Source organism: Notolepis coatsorum (genome assembly GCF_963971535.1).
Source record: "Notolepis coatsorum genome assembly, chromosome: 6".
Lineage (NCBI taxonomy): Eukaryota > Metazoa > Chordata > Actinopteri > Aulopiformes > Paralepididae > Notolepis > Notolepis coatsorum.
In genome coordinates, this window is record NC_140170.1 from 2717261 (window position 1) to 2740647 (window position 23387).

The 23387-nt window shown below is 47.0% G+C and overlaps 1 protein-coding gene across 1 annotated transcript; it reads right to left on the bottom strand.

Moving 5' to 3' along the window:
- Positions 1 to 164: 164 nt before the first annotated feature.
- Positions 165 to 5598, bottom strand: fbln2 (fibulin 2; the record flags this gene model as incomplete). The annotated part of the gene is made up of 2 exons (XM_084317100.1): positions 5519 to 5598; positions 165 to 2732 (listed from the first exon to the last, which is right to left on the bottom strand). The coding sequence occupies exon 2, from the start codon at positions 2577 to 2579 to the stop codon at positions 165 to 167; it is 2415 nt and encodes an 804-aa protein (XP_084173226.1). The 5' UTR covers positions 2580 to 2732; positions 5519 to 5598.
- Positions 5599 to 23387: the final 17789 nt, after the last annotated feature.

The following is a 23387-nucleotide window of genomic DNA, read 5'->3' on the forward strand; positions in this document are numbered from 1 at the left end:
TGAGCGGTCTCACATACAGTAGTAGTCGCCAGCTGTCCAGTGGCCTTTTCCTTTTCCGTTGCATTTTTACTTCATCATCTCAGCGAGTGGTTGGAGTTGAAATACCGTAATATGTCAGATTTATGCGAGCTGACGACTGTAATCGTTTGGGGACGCGCACACCGCTACTGGAAAGCAGAACATAACGATAGAAAGTCAGCATCAAAACACACGCTCAGGACAGAGGAGGACATTTTGGACTTACCTGGCTCCGGCCTGGGGAGAAAGACGGCGCTGGTTTTCCTCTCCTCCTCCTCCTCCTCCTCCTCCTCGAACTCCTCCTCCGGGTCCTGGGGGGGAAGAAGGTTGAACGAAGGCTGAGGCTGCTTGTTGGCGGTGGTTTGACCCGACCCCGGTTTGACCCTGAGCGGCGGCGGCAGGCTGGTGGGGCCGAAGTGGACCGCCGCGGCGGGGTGCATCTGGTGCTGCGTGCGGTGCGTCGTCTGGTGCTCGTCGGGCCTCCCTGTGTGGGATCCGGTCTGGTGCGCGCGGTGCGTCTGGTCCTCGGGGGGGAGAAGGTTGAACGAAGGCTGCTTGTTGGCGGTGGTTTGACCCAACCCTGGTTTGACCCTGAGCGGCGGCGGCTGGCTGGTGGGTCTGAAGTGGACCGCGGGGAGGAGCGTCTGCTGCTCGGGCCTCCTGTGGGATCCGGCGCTGCTGGGCTCCACCGTCGGCTCCACTGTCGTCTCCTCGTCGTCGCGGTCGCTAACCGGATCGCTGCCGCCGTCGTCGGACTCCGCCGGGCCGCCGGGCACCGCGTTCCTGTCCAGGTTCACCGAGCCGACGTCGTAGGGAACGTCCCGCCCCCCGGGCCCAGTGACGTCCTTCAAAGTGACTACTCTTTCCTCCTCCTCCTCTTCCTCCTCCTCCTCTTGTTCTCCGTCTACCTCCTCTTCGTCGGTATAATGTATGTACGGCGGCGCCTCTGGAAACGGCGGCGAGTGTACCGGTGTCTTGCTCCTTGTGTCCGCCTGCGGGTGCACCGGGCTCTCCCAGTCCCTCCACGGCAGCCACGGCAGCACCAGGCTCTCCGACCCTCTCTGCGACTGCGTACGATTCTCGGCGGCGCCTCTCGCCGGATGCGGGTACATCGGGCCCTCCGACCCTCTCAGCGGGTGGTGCAAGGGGAGGAGCACCGCGCGGCGGTCCGGAGTCGTCTCGCTCTCCTCCACCGCCGGCGGGGTTCTTCTCTGCGGTGGATGAACCGCGTTCGCCGAGCTTCTCTGCGGCGGATAAAGCGGGTGGATCTGAGCCCCCGAGTCTCGGTGTAGCGGAAACACGACCCTTTCCGCACTCCTCTGCTGCGGATGCGTCGGACCCTCTAGAACCTTCTTGGGACGGGGTGGGCTCTTCTTCGGGTTCCCCTGCGTGTGAACTTGACTGTCCGAGGCTCTGTGTGTGAATGTCAGACCCTGCCAAGTGGTGGCACTGACGGTGGCGGTGGTGGTGGTGGTGTCCTCTCGCTTGGTGGGCTTGACGGTACTCCGATGTAGCGCCACGGGGCCGTCCGTGACTCTGTCCGTGACTCTGTCTGTCGCTCTGTCCGTCGCTACATCTGTGGTGTGCTCATGGACCCCGTACCTCTCCCTCAGCTCCTGCTTGTTGGCCCGTCTGTCGAAGCTCTGACGAGGAGGGCTTCTGTCAGCGGCGCCGTCCGGGCCCTCGTGGGACACGGAGATGATGTTGGTGACGGCGGCGGACGGCGGCGTGGGGAAAGCCAGAGTGTCGGGGTAGCCGGGCTCCGGGAGGTCCGTGTGGCCGTAGTCGTACTCCTCCATCTCCTCCTCCTCCTCCATCTCCTCCTCCTCCCCCAGAGGAGAGGGCTTGAACAGAGGCAGGTTCCCGCCGGCCGGGAGCCGGTGGTAGGGTTCGTTCGAGAAGCGGCCCGCGCCGCCGCCGCCCCCCGGTCGCTCGACCTCCTCCTCGTACGACGGCTCGCCGCCGAGGCGCCTGACCGCCGACGGGGGGCTCTCCTCCTCCGTTGTCTGAGAGGCGGAGGCCAGCAGCATGGGCTTCTGCTGCGCGTCGCTCGGGTCGCAGTCGGGCACCGGGTAGCACATCAGCTTCCCGCCGTCGGTGGGACAGTGGCACACCTTGCACGGGTCCATGTGGAAGGAGTGGCCCGCCTCGTACTTCTGCCCGTTCTGGACGCAGCCGGTGCGCTTGCACTGCATGCAGCCGTCCTCGGTCTCCGCCACCTCCACGCAGTTGGCCGCCACCTCCGGGCAGCCGATGAAGTGGCAGCCGATGCGGCCCCCGCCGGCGGGGCACAGGCACTCCGTGCTGCCGTAGTCCACGAAGTAGGCCTCGCCGCCGGGCACCTTGCCGTTCTTGAAGCCGGCGTTGACGCAGTCGTAGTACTGGTAGCCCTCGCACGCGCACCCCGTGGTGACGCAGGTCGCGCAGCAGGCGCCGGCCTCCAGCACCTCCTGGATGCAGCTGTCCAGCAGGGGGCAGTCCACCCCGGTGCAGTCGGGCTGCTGCGCGAGGCCGCCGCCGCCGAGGCAGAGCAGCGGCAGCAGGAGCTCCAGCCACCTCATGTCAACGAACCCTCGAGGAGACGAGACGCGTGTGAAACAATCAGACGGAGATCACAAGCCGTCCGTCCACAAGCCGTCCACAAGCCGTCCACGAAGCCCGCAAGGATTCTGCCTCACTGCGCCTTCCCTCTCGTCATGAATCACGTCCAATTCCTATTCGTGGGGAGAGATGAGGTAGAAAGATATGGAGGAGTTGCAGAGAGAGAGAGAGAGAGAGAGAGAGAGAAGGAAAGAGAGAGAGAGAGAGGCCATTACATACGGAAAGCACTTTTAAGCAAGAGCCTAAGAAGAGTTCAAGCCAACATCTGGCTTCATAGTTGAGCTCAGCCTCTCTCATGTGTCCCCAGTTTTATGGCCACAGGGTTGTCCAGGTCCTGATGTTATGACTGCATGCTCCTCATTAACATCAAGTACGCCACGATGTTTCCTCATCATCACACGGGCTGTCTGTCAGCGTGGACCTTTCACAAGGAACTCTTAATCGGATTTTGGCGATGTCCGTGTGGTTAATAAAAAAATTGGCCACGACGATCTGAGACACAAATCTACGCAAAAACACACTTGGGTAGACTGCCGCTTTCCTGGTAGTCTGGGAGTGCTCCGTGTTTTCGGGCGAATTGATTACACACTACAGCGATGTAACCACTCTCCTTCCTCTGAAGTCAGTGCAGGAGTGGCCATCAGTGTGACAGAAAGGCACAACAAACACTGGTATTTGTTCATTGTTAAGGCCCTTACTGGTAAGCTACCTCCTTATACTACATCATTATTGGTAAGCTACCTCCTTATACTACATCATTATTGGTAAGCTACCTCCTTATACTACATCATTATTGGTAAGCTACCTCCTTATACTACATCATTATTGGTAAGCTACCTCCTTATACTACATCATTATTGTAATGGAGTGTTGGAACCTATGGAACCCGTCCTAGTGACTGGCTGGTCCTTCAGGGTACTGGCTGGTCCATAAGGTCGTTCTAGTGACTGGCTGGTCCTTCAGGGTACTGGCTGGTCCATAAGGTCGTTCTAGACCCTGGCTGGTCCTTCAGGGTACTGGCTGGTCCATAAGGTCGTTCTAGTGACTGGCTGGTCCATAAGGTCGTTCTAGTGACTGGCTGGTCCATAAGGTCGTTCTAGTGACTGGCTGGTCCATAAGGTCGTTCTAGTGACTGGCTGGTCCATAAGGTCGTTCTAGTGACTGGCTGGTCCATAAGGTCGTTCTAGTGACTGGCTGGTCCATAAGGTCGTTCTAGTGACTGGCTGGTCCATAAGGTCGTTCTAGTGACTGGCTGGTCCTTAAGGTCGTTCTAGTGACTGGCTGGTCCATAAGGTCGTTCTAGTGACTGGCTGGTCCTTAAGGTCGTTCTAGTGACTGGCTGGTCCTTAAGGTCCCTGAGTTTGCTCTGAACAGGGTAAATCTACATTTCACTATGATGCCCCTCTAGCTCATGGAATGAACTCCAACAGTCCTTAAAGCTTGCGATCCTCCTCTCTGTTGCAGAGTTTAAAACCTTGATCTCCAACCTTTGTCAATCAAGTTGTACGTGTTTTAATTGATTGTTATCCTTACTCTCTGTCTCAGCTGTGTGGTTTTATGCTTTTCTTTGCTTATGTAGACTCGACGTGACTAAACGGGGGAAACCTCAGTCGCCTTTAGATTTTAAATAAAGGTTTGAAACTAAATGAAACACGTCAAGTACACGGGCTACTGCTCTCCAAAGCGCGTGTCGGCTTTGATAAAGGTACGTCTCAGACTCTCAGACTGAAAGTGACTCGTCCTGGAATCACACCGTGAACACAGTGCGCTCGCGCATCTGCATTGTGTTCCTGGCGTCGGAAGAAAAGGAATTCCTCTACTGTTTATTTTGGGAAAATAGAATCCCCCCCGACGCAATCCAAGCCATGGAATCACACGCTGGAGGCCTGGATCTGTTCCTGAATGCTTCCAGAGCTCACGGGTAACAATAAAACATGATGAGAAACAAGAAGAGAGCACTGTATCATCATGTCAAATCAAGTGAAGAGAGCGCTGCCCCCTGGAATAGAAACAGCTATTCCCCTCCAAGGGTATTTATTCATCTCTTCACTCATTCATGACCAACGAGACTCTTGGAACACAGTTTTTCCCCATGACCACGGACGCTGGCACGCAGACTGCGCTACTAACGCGTCCTCTCTCTATAGAAACGGCCAAACAAAACTCACACAGCCTTCTCAAATCATTCGATTCTTGGAAAGCGTATTGTGTTCCTTCAAAAAAAAGAGATGTTTTAGCAGTGCTGGTGATCTGAGGCCAGTTCGCCTCCAGTTTCTTTGTAAATATCATGTGGTTATTGTCACTGACCGGTGATCTCAGACCTCTGGTTTGATGCTTTGGAACACATTGAACGAGGGGATCAGGGTAACCATGTTTCAATCAATCAATCAAATGTATTTGTATAGTACAGATTTTAGACATGACACTTGTCAACCAAAGTGCTTCACAGTAAGTCGCATAGCTAAAAACAAAGGACAGTGCTAAAGTATAGAATAAACAGAAAATATAAACAACCAACGGACAGACAAAGAAACAAAACAACACGTCAACAAGCAAGGCAAGAGTCAGAGTGAGTCAGGGAAGGCCAGGCAGTATTCATGGGTTTTGAGTTTAGATTTAAAAGACTCGATGGAGGGGGCAGATTTGATGGACATGGGGATGCTGTTCCAGAGGTCAGGGGCTGCGACAGCAAAACCACGCCCCCCCCCCCCCTAGACTTGAAATTGGACGGGATCAAATGTTTGCATGCTATCCATTCCTCCATCTGCAGTAGGCTACTTACTTACTCATACAGTATAGTCTGTAGGTGTTTTACAATAAATACAATTGAATCTTTTGCGGTCGACTAAAGACACACTTCTTCAATCAATATCTGAAATAAAGAAGAAAAACGACTAACCTTCTTAGTTACTGTCTTGTACTATCGTGCACTCTTCCACTAATTAATCCTCCTTGTCTATATTACTACATACTATAACATGTCTCTACACACTGCAGCGACCCACGTTTCAACACTGTTTGATGAACATTGTTACTCAGCTGATAGAGTTGCACCCTTCCTGCTGACTTGTAACCTGTAAGTCGCTTTGGATAAAAGCATTAAGTTAAATTAATAAAAGTAAATGTAAGTGTAATCTTTTTAAATGATTATCTACACTTATTCTTGTCTACGTTCAAATAATATATTATTCTGAACATCTGTGATCCAAATATTCCAACTTATAATTTTAAATGAGGACTAAATACTGCTCCTGTGTATAGCTCCAGGGTAAAGCCCCGAGCCAGAGTGGAAAGCTGCCTGGCTGGCTGCTACTCAAACCTTTGACAAGATCCGTCAAAAGTGACGAGCATACTTAGACTGTACTTGACGTGATGGAAATCACATTGTCGGTGCAAAAATGTTATTAATTTAAAACTCAATCGTTCTCTCAGACTAAAATCGTACCTGGCTTCCCTGGAAGGAGCCATGAGGAATTCCTCTCTCTCTCTCTCTCTCTCTCTCTCTCTCTCTCTCTCTCTCTCTCTCTCTCTCTCTCTCTCTCTCTCCCTCCCTCTCTCTCCCTCTCTCCTCTATCTCTCTCTCTCTCTCTCTCTCTCTCTCCTATCTCCTCTCTCTCTCCCTCTCTCTCTCCTCTCTCTCCCTCTCTCTCTCCTCTCTCTCCCTCTCTCTCTCTCTCTCTCTCTCTCTCTCTCTCTCTCTCTCTCTCTCTCTCTCTCTCTCTCTCTCTCTCTCTCTCTCTCTCTCTCTCTCTCTGAATAGACAGCTGATCTTCTCTGATTAGTCCCTGATGTATTTGATTCCGCCAGGGAACGCTGCAGATCTTTCTCCAACTCTGAGAAGAAATCATCTAATTCAAACATATTGTGCCGATATCATATTATTAGCCTATTATTGTGATTGCGTGGCCTGCTGGTGTGAGTGAAATCAGATACATTGATTTCAACCTTCAATACTATACTTCTACAACTTATCCAGGCAGCAGTCAGTGGCCCAGCTACACTACAACCTGCTATTACTTTACGCACGAAACCGATTCACTCATTAAACTTCTTTAATCGACAATTGTTCAGAAGCGCTCAACGCAGAACGGTCGGCTATAATAACTGAAAAACACATTGATTCATAAAACTCGTTCCGAGTAAACCTTAACAAAACTCTTACAACAATATTGTGTTATACACAGATTATAACGAGCGAAAGGGACGCAAAACCTGCCCAACACTTCACCGAGTCCATAAACATCATTTTGCATGAATGCACAATAAATATCCTTGGTTATTATTATTATTACCTTTGCGCAGCTACACTGTCTCATGAGTTGCAGAGGAGAAGTCGGCGTCCCTCTGTGTCTGAGTCGCAATGTAAAGTGGTATGAACTTTTTGGGCAGATCTCTGCAGGACCAGTGGAGCCGGGAGGAGGAACCAGCAACCCTCCTGATGATGTGATGAAGGATTTGCATAGCCTGCCCAGTGCCCATGTACTGTGCGACGAACAGTGGCCGCGTTATATATAAATAAAACAATATTTATATAAAAAGATTCATTGATTCCCCCCGCCTCCCCCCACTATCCTGACGTTCTTTCTACTAAACCGGATTCGTTTTGTTTGTTGAACTTCTGAAACGTTTACAAAAAAGGTAAACGTTTTGAAACCCAGAAATAACAACGTTTTTCAAACCACCAGCATAAACCACACACACCTAGTGTAAACTAGGTCTAGGCTTAAATTGATTGATTGTTTATTTTACTTTCGCGCCATGCACACAAAAGTGTCCGACCCTCGTGTCTTATTTATAAGACACCAAAGATACTGTAGCAGTGTTCCATTATTACATTACACATTACATTTAATTACAGATGACATACAGATTACAGCTCGGTCTTAAACAAAGTATTTTGTCTTCTCTCCCAAGCTTGACCAATACAATCTGCTACAATTATTAGCAATTATTGCTGATTGAAACTTCCTATATATATATTGATTAGAAATTATCAATATAGGCTACACATAAATATACATAATTATGACCTCCCTCAAGTGCAGTATTCTAGCCTTCAAGTGCAGTACAAGTGCAGTATACCCTTCAAGTGCAGTATTCACAAGTGCAGTATTCTACCCTTCAAGTGCAGTATTCACAAGTGCAGTATTCTACCCTTCAAGTGCAGTATTCACAAGTGCAGTATTCACAAGTGCAGTATTCTACCCTTCAAGTGCAGTATTCACAAGTGCAGTATTCACAAGTGCAGTATTCACAAGTGCAGTATTCTACCCTTCAAGTGCAGTATTCACAAGTGCAGTATTCACAAGTGCAGTATTCACAAGTGCAGTATTCTACCCTTCAAGTGCAGTATTCACAAGTGCAGTATTCTACCCTTCAAGTGCAGTATTCACAAGTGCAGTATTCTACCCTTCAAGTGCAGTATTCACAAGTGCAGTATTCACAAGTGCAGTATTCACAAGTGCAGTATTCTACCCTTCAAGTGCAGTATTCACAAGTGCAGTATTCACAAGTGCAGTATTCACAAGTGCAGTATTCACAAGTGCAGTATTCTACCCTTCAAGTGCAGTATTCACAAGTGCAGTATTCACAAGTGCAGTATTCACAAGTGCAGTATTCTACCCTTCAAGTGCAGTATTCTACCCTTCAAGTGCAGTATTCACAAGTGCAGTATTCACAAGTGCAGTATTCACAAGTGCAGTATTCTACCCTTCAAGTGCAGTATTCTACCCTTCAAGTGCAGTATTCACAAGTGCAGTATTCACAAGTGCAGTATTCTACCCTTCAAGTGCAGTATTCTACCCTTCAAGTGCAGTATTCACAAGTGCAGTATTCTACCCTTCAAGTGCAGTATTCTACACTTGAAGGGTAGAATAGTATTCTACCCTTCAAGTGCAGTATTCACAAGTGCAGTATTCTACCCTTCAAGTGCAGTATTCACAAGTGCAGTATTCTACCCTTCAAGTGCAGTATTCTACCCTTCAAGTGCAGTATTCTACCATTCAAGTGCAGTATTCTACCCTTCAAGTGCAGTATTCACAAGTGCAGAAGATCTACCCACTACTGTCTGACACTGTGATTGTTGTATATTCTGTATTGTATAGTATTGTGACATTGTTTCTTTTTCATTACTTGTGTGTATAGTATCATATTGTATAGTATTGTGATATTATGTTTATTTTTTATTACCTGTGTGTATAGTATCATATTTACATTTACATTTACATTTAGTCATTTAGCTGACGCTTTTATCCAAAGCGACTTACAAGTTCTGTACGACAAGCCATCAGGAAGAGCACAACTCTATCAGCTGAGTAACAATGTTCATCAAAGTGTTGAGTGCTACAGTGTAGGTTAGTTTATTAGGACAAGTGCATGACAGTATGGTTAGTTAGGGTTAGATTTTTTTCTTTTTTTTTAATTCAGATAATGGTTGAAGAAGTGCGTCTTTAGTCGACGGCGAAAGATTGGACGTGTTTCGGCTGTCCTAACTGGGGTGGGTAGTTCATTCCACCATTGTGGGGCAAGGACTGAGAATAGGCGACTTCTCTTTGATGACCCTCCCGGAGCTTGGATAGGAGTAGGTCTGAGGCGGCCAGAAGATGCAGAGCGTAGGGGTCTTGAGGGTGTGTAGTTAGAGACCATTGACCGGAGGTAGGCGGGAGCAGTTCCCTTTGCCGCACGGTATGCTAGGTCGAGGGCCTTGAAGCGGATTCGTGCAGCAATGGGGAGCCAGTGCAGGTCCCTAAGAAGTGGGGTGACATGGGCCGACTTCGGTAGGTTTGAGATCAGGCGGGCCGCTGCGTTCTGAATGAGTTGAAGAGGCTTAGTGGCAGTGGCCGGGAGGCCAGCGAGCAGTGCGTTGCAGTAGTCGAGGCGGGAGATGACTGTTGATTGGACGAGGAGTTGGGTGGCTTCTTTTGTCAGGAAGGGGCGTATCCTTCTGACGTTGCTCAGGAGGAATCGGCAGGTTCTGGTTGTCGCTGCGATGTGAGCAGATATTGTATAGTATTGTGATATTATGTTTATTTTGTATTACTTGTGTGTATAGTATCATATTGTATAGTATTGTGATATTATGTTTATTTTTTATTACTTGTGTGAACCAGCACCACAAGTTCGAGTCCCTAATGACAATAATACAATATATTCTATTCTATTCTATTCTCCGGGTCTCCTGCTTTTTCTCCGTAGCAAGGTGCTTGGACTGGCGTTGTTTTCTTTGTAAACGGACCCTGTGGGCAAACTTCACTGCTGTCCACTACTGTGGCCTCTGGACCCTTACATGTAGCTCTTAAACGCCAGGGCGTAACCTTGGCTAAACAAAAGCCCTGTGCCTCATGACTCACTGTGCTGCCTGCCTCCTGCCACTCAGCGGCCATGACACGTGGTGGGCGGAGCCTATCACAGGAAAGACCAAAAATCTCCCCCCTCGTACAAAACCGGCCTCTCTTCTTGATCCCTTGTATCTGTGTCTGGGGTTATCCACCATATCTGGGGGTCGGAGACCAACGCTATAATGAGGCCCTGGAGAGATAAAAAGTCTTTCCCACATTGAGCCCCTGCCCACACAGCCAGGACACACAAACACACCTCTATTCTCCCGCGTTCGATATTTCTTGTAGTTTCAAAATATATGTTCTCGGGCACCCAAGTGGCGACCCATGTAACGCGCGGTGTCGCGAAGCGGCTGACCCGGGTTCAATTCCCGGACCCGGCGTCCTTTGCCGAATGTCTTCCCCCCCGCTCTGTCTCCTGTTCTTCCTCTCTCTCTCTCTCTCTCTCTCTCTCTCTCTCTCTCTCTCTCTCTCTCTCTCTCTCTCTCTCTACCGGACTGCCCGGTAGTACAAACAAATACAAATCTACCAAAAACATAATAAAAAAAAAATATATGTATATGTTCTCTTTTGGGAGGGGGAGGGTATTACTCTGTGACAGCGAATGGCAACGGAGCTGTTTACTTTACGTTTTTTGTGACCCGCTTCATGTTTCAGTTTCAACGGTGCCTAAAAACAGCACTTCATCTGAAGTATAGCCTGTTCGAAGGAGGGCATCGTAAATTTGGCAAACTGCAGAGTGCCTTTGACAAGCACGTGCCCTCTGGCTTTCGGAGAGAACGTCGGGTCTGTGAGCGAGTGTTCTTTGTGGACGACGTTGGAACGAACGCACTCACTACTACAAAGGGTTTCAGAGGAGCGGCCATCACTCACCTCCCGCCCGGACGGGATCACTCGTCTCTGTGGGAGCAGCAGCAGCAGGTCCCTGTGATGTATGGGGTTTGGACTGATCCCCAGACAGACCAGTGCGGGCCAAGGCAGAGGGAGGAGGAGGCCTTTCAACTGGAGATAGAGAGGCGGCCCGGGGGGGCGGAACAAGAGGAGGCCCTGAGAGCGCTTCTGCACTGGGAGAAGGATCCAGAACATGGCCGGTGTGGAGCAACATCAAGACTCTGGCTCCTTCTTCTCTCTTCTGGCCCCAGACCGCGTGAATATTTTCCCTGACGCGGTTGCACTTCCGCGTTCGGTTTTGCGCGATCTGATTGGCCACTGACGTTTCTGCATGGTCATGTGACATCTGCGCCAATCGTGTGACGCCTGTTTCTGCGCCTATTCCCGCCTCTAACAGCGTGCAAACTACCTAACGCCTAGTTTATCACTGGTTAAGCTTAGGCGACTCTTTCGACGTTGGTTAAGGTTAGAGTTTGTCTTAGAGCAGGGCGATAGAACACCAGCCCTGATTCCAAACTCTAACCTTAACCAACTTCGAAAGAGTCGCCTAAGCTTAACCGGCGATAGAAACAGGCGTCACACGATTGGCGCAGATGTCACGTGACCAGAAACGTCAGTGGCCAATCAGATCGCGCAAACCGAACGCGGAAGTGCAACTCCGTTAGGGAAAATATTCACGCGGCCGGACCCAGCGGGTGTGCGGTCCAACACGAGGCAATGTCACCGACTGACTGACTGGGTGACCGGCTGACTGACTGACTGAGACGAGATTTGGACTGAAAACTGTCCAAATCCATCTCAACCTTCACTGAAAATCACTGAAAGAGGAATTGCTCAAATCATATCTCTAAATAGAATCCATACTTAGGAATATTAATTGTCTGTATTTAGGTATCTATATGTTGTATGTATGTTAGTAGGTAGGTGTGTAAGCCTACCCCACGTTGTATGTTTTTGTTTGTTTATATATTTGTGATCAGGCTCCCTCCAAAAGCTTTAAATAGCTTCTTGGGAGACCTGGCACACGACACAATCTCTACGATGATATTCTCACATATGTATATGTAATATATCGTGTGTGTGTGTGTGTGTGTGAATAAATTCATTCATTCATTCATTCATCCATCCATTCATTCATTCATTCATTCATTCATTCATTCATTCATTCATTCATCATTCACTGACTGGCTGACTGACCAATTCATTGTCTATGGACCAAGTCCAGACTTCATACATGATGAAATCACATGTTTGAAATGTAGTTTCGTTTTTAAAGTTTTCATGCTCACTAATGGTAAATGGTGCATTTACGGTATATAGCGCTTTTATCCGAAGCGCCTTTTTACAATTTGTTCCTCACATTTCACCCGTTCACTCACACATTCACACACCGACGGCGGAGGCGACCGTGCGAGGTGCCGGACCTGCTCATCGAGACAGGCAGGGGTTAAGTGTCTTGCTCAAGGATTACCAGACGACTGCTTTACCTCCCGAGCCACTGTCGCCCCCCACTAATATTTCTGGAATGTCTCAGACCACCATAGGGATAACATTATCAATTCTTAAATTGGGCGTTTTCTTAGATTTTCGTAAATACGTCGATATCACTTATGGTGATAACATAATAATGCAGGACCTGTTCAGAGGTCTTTAATTGGCATGCAATTATCCTCAATGTTTAGCGGTTAGCACACACGGTTAGCACACACACACACCGGAACACACACGCATGCATTGTCTCTTGTAGGATCGCCGATGCGATTCGTCTCTGCGATTAACCCATCCCGTCGTCCTTCCCCCCCAAGGGCAGCCGGGAGCAGACAGGCATTGGCGAGGGCCGCGCCAGGGGACCAATCCAAGTGCTCCTGCCCGTCTTCGTCAAGGACGCCACAGCCTTAGCGATCTGTTGTTGTGCATGTTTTTCCATTGGGTTTATCTAGACTTGAAAATATAACATACAATATGTACCTTTTTCCTGTGGTCGATAAGTACTTTATTTACATATTTTAAGCGAGATCCGGCTGGTCATTCATTACCTAGGGAGCAGCTCCTGAACAACAACAAGATACTTTAATGCCACACAACAATGGTTGGTGGTAATTGTTTGCGGTACATTTTCTTTTATTTTTTTTATCCACTTTTCTCCCCATTTTCAATTTTTCTCCCATCCCAATTTCGTATTTCCAATTCTTCCCTCCCCTGTCTTGAACGTTGCTAGACTATGCCTCCCACTGGTCGGCTGTAGGGAGGATAGAAGCCTTGCATCACGTGTCCCCTCCGGTACACGAGGAGGCAGCCTGTCGCATATTTTCACCGCAGCAGCTCAAACTCTCAGTGGCGAGGAGTAACGCGCGGGAGGCTCACGCTGCCCCCGTCACTTCCTGCTTCCGTCGCACCGGCGTCACCCAACCGACCTGTAGGAGTCGCTGTCCACAACGTCCAATCCCCACCCACCGGCTTTCCCACCCTCTAACACTGCCAATTGTGTTAGTATGACGGCCGGCCAGCCGGTAGCAACGCCGAGAGCTGGGCTCGATACCAGCATATCCTGCGTTAGAGGCGAGCGCCTTGCCCACTGCGCCACTCAGCCGCACCGCGGTACAGTTTGTTAAAAGCACTGGGACATCAACATGAAACATCAGATATCAAACGCCCCCCTCCCACCTCCCAATCCCCACAATAAATACATACAGGACAGTCATATGTACTAACAGTGTCAGTCAGTGACGGATGCTTGCCCGTCTGTGCAAAGGGGGGCGGGAGTCAAGAACTCTGGACAGAGTTGTTTACATTGATTGGACTCAGCCGGAGTAATAGCGTGACATGTGCCACTGCTCTGTCTGCAAACAGCACACCAGGTCGCCGACTTGTAACCGCGGTCCGGCCCGACGTCACAGAGAGCAAGGCCGTAGGTTTGGTGTCAACATTGGGAGGTGCAGTGGTTACGTCATTGTTGTCTCCGGCCGGTCCACCTCGCTTTGCTTGAAATTGCAATGTATTTCCAATGGGACACATTTCTAAATCGTCTCGTTTTAAAACAAATAAAGCATGAACATTGGCATGGTGTACCTTTCTGTGTACGTATTCATCCACAATCTATATATAGCTCAACATGAAACAATTCGCAATTAATCGTAAAATAATTACGTATAATTTTATTTCAACCAAAAATGCTTAAACGACAATGTTAGTGATAGAAGGGAACTCATTTTGTGTAAAAATGGAAAGCTTGCCAATGTCCATGAGGCAGAATTGTTACAATAGCCGATAATACATTGTCCCAATGATACATCCCTATACGGGTGGACCGTGCAGGAAACTAAAGTGACATCAGACTACACCTCCCTATTGGGGGGACACTTTAAGTGGGGGGGGGGTCTGGTGGTTCCTCCCCCTGGACATTCTGAGCATCAAACACTCAATTTCCTGCATTCTGGTGAACTTTTAGGAGAGGCACGCACGTCTGTGAGGTTGAAATGGTACGGTCCTGTAGGGGTGTCTGTCTGATGGTACGGTCCTGTAGGGGTGTCTGTCTGATGGTACGGTCCTGTAGGGGTGTCTGTCTGATGGTACGGTCCTGTAGGGGTGTCTGTCTGATGGTACGGTCCTGTAGGGGTGTCTGTCTGATGGTACGGTGCTGTAGGGGTGTCTGTCTGATGGTACGGTGCTGTAGGGGTGTCTGTCTGATGGTACGGTCCTGTAGGGGTGTCTGTCTGATGGTACGGCCCTGTAGGGGTGTCTGTCTGATGGTACGGCCCTGTAGGGGTGTCTGTCTGATGGTATGGTCCTGTAGGGGTGTCTGTCTGATGGTACGGTCCTGTAGGGGTGTCTGTCTGATGGTACGGTCCTGTAGGGGTGTCTGTCTGATGGTACAGCCCTGTAGGGGTGTCTGTCTGATGGTACGGCCCTGTAGGGGTGTCTGTCTGATGGTACGGTCCTGTAGGGGTGTCTGTCTGATGGTACGGTCCTGTAGGGGTGTCTGTCTGATGGTACGGTCCTGTAGGGGTGTCTGTCTGATGGTACGGTCCTGTAGGGGTGTCTGTCTGATGGTACGGTCCTGTAGGGGTGTCTGTCTGATGGTACGGTCCTGTAGGGGTATCTGTTTGATGGTACGGTTCCGCAGGGGAGTCTGTATCTGATGGTACGGTCCTGTAGGGGTGTGTCTGATGGTACGGCCCTGTAGGGGTGTCTGTCTGATGGTACGGCCCTGTAGGAGTGTCTGGATTAGTTGGTTACTATATAGTTACCGGTAAGAAGGATAGATGTTTTGACCGCCTTATTCTTTACCTCTTTTGAGGAGGGGGTTGTCTTTCATATTAGCTATATTTCTTGAGGGGGACAAATTGACGTCTTATCAACATTGAGGGGGGACATGTCCCCTGCAACAATCCGCTTCAAGGCCCTCGACCTGGCATACCGTGCGGCAAAGGGAACCACTCCCGCCTACCTCCGGTCAATGGTCTCTAACTACACACCCTCAACAGACCCCTACGCTCTGCATCTTCTGGCCGCCTCAAACCTACTCCTATCCGAGCTCCGGGAGGGTCATCAAAGAGAAGCCGCCTATTCTCAGTCCTTGCCCCACAATGGTGGAATGAACTACCCACCCCAGTTAGGACAGCCGAAACCCGTCCAATCTTTCGCCGCCGACTAAAGACGCACTTCTTCAACCACTATCTGAAAAAAATATATAATAATAATAATCTAACCCTAACTAACCTTACTGACATGTCCTAATAAACGAACCTACACTGTAGCACTCAACACTTTGAGGAACATTGTTACTCAGCTGATAGAGTTGTGCCCTTCCTGATGACTTGTCATACAGAACATGTAAGTCGCTTTGGATAAAAGCGTTCAGCTAAATGACTAAATGTAAAATGTAAATGTAAACCTACGCCTATGGCAGAGAGCGCTGGCGCGGTTTTGATTGATTGATTGATTGATTGATTGAAAACTTTATTAATAGATTGCAGAATGGGTACAATACAGTACAGCTCAATACACACAATTGTTAAGGGGATGCAGACCAGAGAAAGACTTTCGTCTTGTTTACATCAGGGTCCCCCATTTTCAATTCATCAGGACATATATGCCATACATGACATACAGATAGACGGTGCGATGAACAAACTCGGAGGAGAAGCCCGACGCTCCGTATATATCTCACGCTTACGGCTCAGAAACCGCTATAAAACACTGAATGGTCTCGGACAACGCGTGGGTGAGATTTGTGTGATCCCAGTGTGATGTCCGCTGGGTACCGGCAGAGACACAGACCGGCCTTTGAAAGAGCCCCAGAGGAGAGGGGCTTCCCCTGGGGTCACCGGGGAGCTACGGGACGGGCAAGGACCAGTAGGCGGTGTCCTACTTTAGATTCAAGATTCAAGAGATTTATTCGTCACATACATACAAGAATCAATTCAAGAATCAAGAGGTTTATTTGTCACATACATACCAGGGCATACAGTGAAATGCGGGTGGTCATGCCCACATCGATTGTGCAATAATACTAATAATAAAATAGACATAGAAAAAAAAAACAGGTAAGACATAAGATGATGTGCATGATAACAATAGACATGCTAAATTCCTGAGAAGGCACTGGTGTATCCTATGTACACTACAATACAATATACAATTTTAACTCTGTCATTATGTTATGCTTACTATATCTAAACTATACTATACAAGAACCACATCTGTTCTTTCCTTAAAGTGACTTTTATATTCCTCATTCCTTTCAAGTGACTTTTCCGTTTTGTTTAAAGTGACATTTTGTTTAAAGTGATTGTTTAAAGCGGTTGCAGCATGTGTGTGTGTGTGTGTGTGTGTGTGTGTGTGTGTGTGTGTGTGTGTGTGTGTGTGTGTGTGTGTGTGTGTGTGTGTGTGTGTGTGTGTGTGTGTGTGTGTGTGTGTGTGTGTGTGTGTGTGTGTGTGTGTGTGTGTGTGTGTGTGTGTGTGTGTGTGTGTAATCATGTGTACTTGTGAGTGGAGAGTTCAGTGTTCTGATGGCCTGGGGGAAGAAGCTGAGCCGAAGTCTCTCAGTTCTCGTAACGTGTGTCCGTAGGCGCTTGCTACATACATACACGGGACATGTAGTGAAATGAAGGTGGCCATGCACGCCTTGATTGTGCAAAAATACAAATAATAATAGAATAAAATAGAATAGATAATAAAATAGACATGATAAAAAGTACTAAGATAAAATACAATACAATGCTAAGCTTACAAATTAAAGGGTAATGAGTCCTATATACACTACTATACAATATACTATACAATATACAGTTATGCTATATGTGAATGAATGAATGAATGAAAACTTTATTTAACAGATTGCAGAATGGGTACAATACAGTACGGCTCAATACATACAATTGTTAAGGGGATGCAGACCTGAGAAAGACGTTCGTCTTGTTTCCATCAGGGTCCCCCATTTTCAATTCATATAGACATTTATGACATACATAACATACATGACATTTATGGCATAGGGACATATAGGTATTTAGTACTGATACATTTGTGACATAGGCGGTATTCAAATATACAGTACTGTTACCCCTAGATCCTGACAGAGTATATACATATGATGGGGAGGGGACTGTACTATATAGCTGTACTATATAGTAACTATATAGCTATACTAACTATACTATACAAAAACATAGTTATGTATTTTTTTATTTGTGTGTGTGTGTGTGTGTGTGTGTGTGTGTGTGTGTGTGTGTGTGTGTGTGTGTGTGTGTGTGTGTAGCTATAGATTCACAGGATGTTTAGAAGCCTGTTTTGTCCTCCGTGTTGGAAGAGACAACAGTTGCATGTTGCAAACTAACGGTTGCTCTGTGGTTTTATACATACATGGTAAATGGTGCATTTTATATATAATGGCTTTTATCCAAAGCGCTTTACAATTTTGTTCCACACATTCACACACTGACGACGGAGGCGACCATGCAAAGTGCCAACCTGCTCATTGGGAGCAGTTAGGGTTAGAGTTAAGTGCCTTGCTCAAGGACATCTCCACCTGGAGATAGATCCAACCCATGTTGCTTTATTATTACCTGGAAAGTTTAGTTTTTAGTTTTTTTTTGTTTACTCAGTTTATTTGATCAGGGACAGTGCATATCAATCAACAGTTTATACATTTATAAATGAATACAAATTCAAACATAATGTAAATATGCCAACATTAGCAGGGTTGCTAGTTTTGAGTTGTAGTCCCTGGGCCAGAAAATAAACAGAAAAATAGAAGGATATTAAAGCTAATATAAAAACAGTGTACAGGGACAAAGCTATACATGTATAAACACTAGTGTATAGGCAGGCACACATATGGCAGGCACACATATACATAATCATGAATCACATAATCACAATAAGGACAGTCAGGCTAGTAGGCAAGCATACGGGGGCTGGGGGGCTGGGCAGCTGGACTGCGACGTGACTTGCTAATGGTTATGGTCACAGACCTGATTTTGTAACAGCCATGATTTGAGTGTGTGTGTGAAGGAGCTGAGTGTATCAGTACTGCGGATGTGTGATGGGATGGTGTTCCAGAACTCTGCAGCTCTGATCGAGAAGCAACAGTTTATGTTTATGATACAATTATCAATAAAAACCAGTGAAATTAAATAATAATAATAATAATAATAATAATAATAATAATAATAATAATAATAATAATAATAATAATAATAATAATAATAATAATAATAATAATAATAATAATAATAATAATAAAACAAAGAATATAGGAAGTTCTCTCACCAGTATAACATTTTATGCTTAAAGGATAACTCCAACATTTTGGGAAATTTTCTTTAAAGCATTGCTTTTAGGTTCAGGGTAACGTGACGCGTTTTGTAAAAGCATGTCTCGTATCATAATGATGTCATCATCTGTGTGTGTTATCTGTGTGTACAAGTATGTAGGTTCTCTTAACACTTTCAGCGCCGGACCTGACTATACTCGGGTTTTCATCGTTATTTCTTTTATTAGATTTTTCCATTCATAAAACATCCAGTCATCCTGTGTTATCACTGGGGATGAGTCTGAGATTGCTAAAGTCCAATACCGCCGTCTGCCGCCTTGCGGCCGCTATTGTACTCCATTTGAAACGATGTGGCTTCTCGTGTGGGTGGATCTAAGGTCTGCGGGCGGAGTCTAACTAGTCGGGCAGGCCACGCGCTTATAACGCATGGACTGACGAGAATCAAGCGCTCCCGGTTCATGTTCTTTGCTGGATTACGTTGGCAACACGATCGACATCAATACTTGGAATGGCGATCAGATAATTGGAATATTCTTTTCGGGGCAGATCCTAGTCACGGTAAGGGCTATATGGTATCAATCTTGCGTTGATCCAAAAATTCCTTCATTGCGATTGGAGCGTGTGTGTAATGTGTGTGTGTAACATATTCCGTTGGTGGCGATCAAAGCATTAAACCCCCCCCCTTTCATCCATTCATGATGAAACATAATACCGATAATCTAGATTTGATTTGAGAACAGTAGCTAGTCCAGGGAAGAAACGATAACGCTTTTACTAGAATACATGTTGCCGGCCATTACGCAGCCTTTCGGAAATTACACTAGACCGCCCTGTAACTACACTCATATTCACGATGGTATAAAGCGGGAATGTATGGATAGAAATAGTTTCTGTTTTTTGCATCTTGACCGGAAGAAACTCAATGACAATCGACTATATTATTAGATCCATAGCTATAATATATAATATAGCTTTAGCGCTTTAAACACTGCCACATATTCCCATTTGTTTAAAGCGGTGGCCTTTCAACAGTAACAGTAAACAGCTACCTCTGGCGCTGAAAGTGTTAAGGCACAGATGGGGGTGACAGTGGCTCAGGAGGTAAAGCAGTCGTCTGGTAATCCAGAGGTTCCCGGTTCGATTCCCGCTCCTCCCGGGCAGTGTGTCGAAGTGTCCTTGAGCAAGACACTTAACCCCTAACTGCTCCCGATGCGCAGGTCGGCACCTCTGCCATCGGTGTGAGTGAATGTGTGAGTGAACGGGTGAATGTGAGGAACAAATTGTAAAGCGCTTTGGATCAAAGAACTATATCAATTTACCATTTACAAATGTTTCTTATATACTGGATGAGACTGAACAGTTGTGATTGAAGGGTCAAGGAAAGTATTGCTAATAAAAGTATTTCTAACACTGATTACTGTTAGCCTATAATACTATCACAACTCAAATGATCTTGTGGGGGGGACATAGTTTCTAATTCACTGTTAGAACAATACACTACATACGTCTGCTGGTATCTGTTTCAACTTAAAATAAATCTGCTTTGTCCTTGAGCGTGCAAGCGTTCACGGGGATGCAGATATGGTATATATTGTATCATAACAGAAATCTCTTTCGTTTGCGAAAGGTTCTTTCATTTCGGTTAGTAGTGGTCCAGGCTGCATTCCTTTGACCAATAGAACTATGGAAAGTCATTCCAGACTCCTCGTTCAGTGGTATAATATAATCATGTATAATAATATAAACACAGGATAGGATGGTGTGAAATGAAATCGAAGAACATCTGACTGGATGAAATTAAGGAAGGACTGAAAATACTGAAGATATCTGACTCTGTGGATCCTGTTGGTTTATAGAGCCTGTTAGTTGGTTGGTTTGTGGAGCCTGTTGGTTTGTGGAGCCTGTTGGTTGGTTGGTTTGTGGAGCCTGTTGGTTGGTTGAGCCTGTTGGTTAAATGGTAAATGGTAAATGGCTGCTTTTTTATATAGCGCTTTTATCCAAAGCGCTTTACAATTTGTTCCTCACATTTTACCCATTCACTCACACATTCACGGCAGAGGCAACCATGCAAGGTGCCAACCTGCTCATCGGGAGCAAATTAGGGGTTAAGTGTCTTGCTCAAGGACACATCGACACGCTGCCCGGGAGGAGCAGGAATCGAACCGGGAACCTCTGGATTGCCAGATGACTGCTCTACCTCCTGAGCCACTGTCCCCCCTGTTGGTTGGTGGAGCCTGCTGGTTGGTGGAGCCTGTTGGTGTTACGTCCCCAGACCCGGCCCTGGCTGGGCCGGGCATGAGAATGACAGTGGACAGTTCCCTCCTCCTGACATTGGTTCCCTACCTCCCTCTGGTAACCTAAGCCCGATGGTGCAGTTGGCCATCTTATGTTGGTTTCAAGTAATTGAATTGATTTCTAATTATTTGTTATCCTGGGCCATCCCTGTCTGTGTTTGATGTCGTCCCCCTGTCTGGTTGTTGTGTGTGTCATTGCCTTTGTGTCTAGTTGTGTTTATGGTGTCAATGCCTTTTGTGTCTAGGTTGTGTTTGTGATTCTGTGTTTTGGCCTGGCCCTGCCAGGTGTTGTTCGTTGTTAATTAGTGTTGGTATTTAGGTGTCTGTTTGTCATCACTTCCTCGTGGCGTCATTGTCTCCCGTACCCTCATTGTACCCTCACCTACTTCGTGCCTCCCCTTGCCTTGTTTACAAAAATATTGTATATATAGTAAATATAGTATTTTCGATGCTCTGCAATGTTCATTTCAGTAATAGATTGTTGATGCCTCAATGCTCTACTGAGCGATTAGAGAAGGTCCTTTGTTCCTGCTGCGGTAAACAATTTTAACGAACACCGATAGCACTGTGTTAAGAGGCTCTCCTATTGTGTTGTGTATCATGTAGTGTATTGTATCATGTAACTGTTTCTTTCATGTTTGTATAATGTGTATTCGCTCTGGTGGCAAACCATGTTTCCCCTCTGGGATTACAAAATAAACCATACCATACCATACCATACCAGCACTAAATCTGTGAAACCATATTAAAATGTAGGGATCGTATTCTAGTTCAGTACAGCTCTGTGATTTGCTTTTGGACAACAATGGGGGTCTATAACTTCTGGATATGACTATAATCTGGGGTTGGCTGGATGGATATGACTATAATCTGGGGTTGGCTGGATGGATATGACTATAATCTGGGGTTGGCTGGATGGATATGACTATAATCTGGGGTTGGCGGGATGGATATGACTATAATCTGGGGTTGGCTGGATGGATATGACTATAATCTGGGGTTGGCTGGATGGATATGACTATAATCTGGGGTTGGCTGGATGGATATGACTATAATCTGGGGTTGGCGGGATGGATATGACTATAATCTGGGGTTGGCTGGATGGATCATACTTGAAAGTAGAAGAAACACACTGCAGGTTCTGGTGTTTTTGTAGGTTGTCAACATGTCCTAGGATGTTGACAATAAGAAAAACATGTTTAATTACAACAGCCTTGTCCTTAAAGCAGGCGGCGTCACGGAGATGATTCCTGCAGAGCGGCCCCAGCCAGCAACACAGAAACAGGCCTTCTGACGTGAGGACAGAGAAGCAGAGAACAATGTTGTCTCATGTGTGTTGTTCTGCAGGTGTGGAGAGAAGACTGGCAGGTCCTGGTCCTGCTGCTGGAGAGAGAGAGAGAGAGAGAGAGAGAGAGAGAGAGAGAGAGGAGAGAGAGATGAGAGAGAGAGAGAGAGAGAGAGAGAGAGAGAGAGAGGGAGAGAGAGAGAGAGATTTGTGAGCTGCTGTGACAAGAAAAGGACATCCAGCGGAATACAACCACCATAAGACTGTACAAGAAATTCCTTCTGTAATGTACTGATTTCTTTTGTTTTCTCTGTTTGATTGTTATGTTTTGTTTGGCTTTGGCAATGTAAACTTATGTTTCCCATGTCAATAAAGCCCATTTGAATGAATTGAATTAAATTGCATTTAATTGAAAAATTGAATTGAGAGAGAGAGAGAGAGAGAGAGAGAGAGAGAGAGAGAGAGAGAGAGAGAGAGAGAGAGAGAGAGAGAGAGAGAGAGAGGAGAGAGAGGGAGAGAGAGAGAGAGAGATAGAGAGAGAGAGATAGAGAGAGAGAGAGAGAGAGAGAGAGAGAGAGGGAATAGAGAGAGGGTGATAGAGAGAAGGGGGAGAGAGAGAGCGAGGGAGAGGAAAAACAGAGAGAAAGAGCAAGAGATAGGGGGAGAGAGCAAAAGAAAGAGATAAACAGAGAGAAGCGCAAGAGAGAGAGAGAGAGAGAAACAGAGAGAAAGAGCAAGAGAGAGAGAGTCGAGAGAGAGAGCGAGGGGCAGAGAGACAGAGATAGAGGGGAGAAACAGAGAGAGAGATAGAGAGAGAGAGAGAGAGAGAGCGAGAAAGAGATACAGAGAGAGAGACACACACAGAGAGAGAGAGAGAGAGAGAGAGAGAGAGAGAGAGAGAGAGAGAGAGAGAGAGAGAGAGAGAGAGAGAGAGAGAGAGATGAGAGAGAGAGAGAGAGAGAGCGAGAGAGAGAGAAAGAGAAAGAGAGAAAGAGAGACACAGATAGAGAGAGATAGGGAGAAAGAGAGAGGGAGAAAGAGAGAGCGAGAAAGAGAGACAGAGAGAGAGACACACACAGAGAGAGAGAAGAGAGAGACAGAGAGAGAGAGTGACACACAGAGAGAGAGAGAAAGAGAGACAGAGAGACAGAGAGAGAGAGAGAGAGAGAGAGAGAGAGAGAGCG